The following is a 2,845-nucleotide window of genomic DNA, read 5'->3' as shown; positions in this document are numbered from 1 at the left end:
TTGTCGATAAGTGATAGTAGATAACAAAATAGCTTTACATACTGTACAAAATTGATTTACACACTAGATCAGATTATTACAAACAAGAACATCATGAAACCTTAAACCAGTAGTATTCTTCCTGCCACAGATATTAGTACTGAAACTGTTATATTAAGTTTTCACTTTCCACTTTCCCAATCGATACCCAGATATATGGCTTGTTCAGGCTCAGGCAGTGTTGATCTAAATTCTTCAAAAACCCAAGCTTCAAGATTAGCTCTTCATAAGAGTGATCTCCTCCACATGTGCATTAGTATGCCATGGTTTCAGGTTTTCAGACACCAGAACCCAAGCCTCTAGCTTACGATCCCTTCAAGATTCTCAGTCTTGTGCAGGATGACATAAACATACTGAAAAATGTAGAACAAATAGATAAGTATATAAGGTTTTAGATAACAAATCAATAGTATAACCAACATGAACCACTAACAACACACATAGACAGGGATGTCGAACTTACTCCCATGGAACATCTCCAACGAGCATCCAGTCGCCATCTTTGTCTTCATAAGTAGGTGCATATTCTGATCCTTTGTAACCTTCCCTTTCATAATATTCACCTAAAATCATACCATATAATGCTACATTTAGAAACAACCTAGCATGAAAATATAAAGTAAACGATGAGAAGCCAAGTCTATATTATTACCTATAGAGAGTTTGAACATGTTTTCTAAAGCCCTTAAGAGATCTGTGTAGCCAGTATAAACCTTCAAATCTATCTTTCTAAGATAAGGTGCTCCGTCCAGGCTTACTTTCACATATATTCCACACTCTGCTTCAGCCTTCTTTGGTGGAAAGTTATTTTTGCGATAGGATCTAATAGGCGGCCATCCAATTACTTGTGTTCTGCAATTTTAACAAGCAAAATTAGTTTGCTATATTTTAAGTACAACACAAAATATAATATGTACCAAATACAACTATAAAGGGCAGTAACTTACTTAGCAGCAGGTGCAGCTTCGTGTTCATTGTGTTTGGTACCAGAATTAGCCTCTGATCCGTCGTCTTCTGTGGACTTAGGTGCTGCTCGTTTGTTGTTTTTAAAGCTAAAGACTGTTTCTTTTTCAGCTTCATCCCTCCCTGGCAAAGCCAACCTTAGTTCAGTAGCCTTAAGATTAAGACCTTCCTCGTGAATATTGATGCTTTCCATTCGCAACAGTTCTTACCAGAAAAAACAGCATCAAGGACTGGAGTAATTTTTTCTTTAAAACAAATCTTCTTCACTCTCAGAACAACAGATTGATGATTACTATAAATTTCTTTCAAGAATTTTGTGAAAATGTTTTATAGGCGACATGGAACAGACGTCTCTGGTAGAAGATAAGAGAAATTTGTGCTGTTAATTTAAAAGAAAGGTTCTTATTCCATTCTATTATATATGATGTCAAGAAGGAAATAGGGTATCGGGTGGGTATGGGACGAGGACCTCAATCGCACATTCGCCCTTTTTAAAAAAAAAATATATCTTTGTGCCTGTCTCACAGGAACCATGCGAATTTGACATGAAATGAGCTTTAAGCAACATGCAATCATGATTTATGATATTGTGTCTTATCAACATAATTCCATTAAAATATGAGTTGTACATTATTCGGGGGTGCTATCCTGAATTTTTTTAAATCCTATGCCAGTTCTACATACTTTCGTGTCAAATGGGGCGGATCAGTGCTTTCGGGACTGGTTAGAATCAGTTCTCAATTGCCCCGCCCCATTTAAAACTAATAGTAAAATACATTAGTATAACAGGACTTAGAATCGGCGCTGTATTGACAAGTGAGGGGCATGAATGTAGGACAAAGCCAAACAAAGTTGTCGGTAGCATTAGCAGCACCTTCAAGGCAACTGCTTACTCATTCAGGGGGACAAGAACTAGACAAGCTCAGCCGCCCATATGGAAGCTTTGGAGACTTGAAGGTTAAAGATTGAAACCAAGGGTGTGTATTCTAGAGAGATGAAAGGATCTAGTCGCATTGCTTGTAAATTTAAGGGGTCCACGTTGGTGTTGGGTATGGGCAGAGCATGTACATGTGGGACTAGCTATCTTGGCACCGTTTGAATTTATGCAAGTTCATGGTAGCTGCTGCATTTTTTCACAGAAAGAAAAGGTAAAGAAAATAGGAAAAAGCTAGTATGTTTCTGCATACATGTGCCTTGACATGTTTTAATTAATCATCTCTTAATCTTAATCATCCCTTCACATAATTATTTATATCCCAACACACATACGAACATTTAAGCATGATGCATGTATTCTGTGATCCACAGCTGGGACTGTCCTAGATCGAATAGTTTGGGCTGTTTTCTGATATTCTTCATCTAAATATTTCACTAGATATTCTGCCTGAGGATTCCCTCATTTGAATAGAATTACAAATATAAGAATATAAAAATTGTTGTAAAATAATCAAGGCCTTCTAACATGATGAAATAGTTCAGATGCCCTGTGTTATGCAATGTTGCAGTATGCTAATAATATGAACATCTTATACTATTTTAATTGAACTGCTGTTTGAATTAATTGTTATCGTGATAGAGTTAAGTGCATGAATCGGGAGGATGGCCGGAGTGTTATTTAGCTAATCACATGGAAAACATGCAAGTTGCCTGTTTCTTGTTCTTGACGTTTGATTGTCAGAGCAGTTAAAGAATGGGATATAATTTTAATTCGTAACTTGACAATGTACCTTAAGATGCATGAATGTATGAAAAAGATAACAATGTTTTGTTGAAAATAGTCCAAAAAATTCCTAAGTTCGATAATACTGGTGTTGTTAGATGAGTAAAAACTGGTAACTTTAGT

The 2,845-nt window shown here is 36.3% G+C and overlaps 1 protein-coding gene across 1 annotated transcript; it reads right to left on the bottom strand.

The window, feature by feature from the left end:
- Positions 1–1,400, bottom strand: LOC141687241 (auxin-induced protein 22D-like). Its single transcript, XM_074492451.1, has 4 exons — positions 987–1,400; positions 692–891; positions 503–602; positions 1–392 (listed from the first exon to the last, which is right to left on the bottom strand). Exons 1-4 carry the CDS (start codon positions 1,193–1,195, stop codon positions 344–346), a joined length of 558 nt encoding a protein of 185 aa, XP_074348552.1. The 5' UTR covers positions 1,196–1,400; the 3' UTR covers positions 1–343.
- Between the last annotated feature and the right edge of the window lie 1,445 nt (positions 1,401–2,845).

Source organism: Apium graveolens, chromosome 9 (genome assembly GCF_009905375.1).
Source record: "Apium graveolens cultivar Ventura chromosome 9, ASM990537v1, whole genome shotgun sequence".
In the NCBI taxonomy this organism is placed as follows: Eukaryota; Viridiplantae; Streptophyta; class Magnoliopsida; order Apiales; family Apiaceae; genus Apium; species Apium graveolens.
This window is presented reverse-complemented; position numbering and strand designations above follow the sequence as displayed.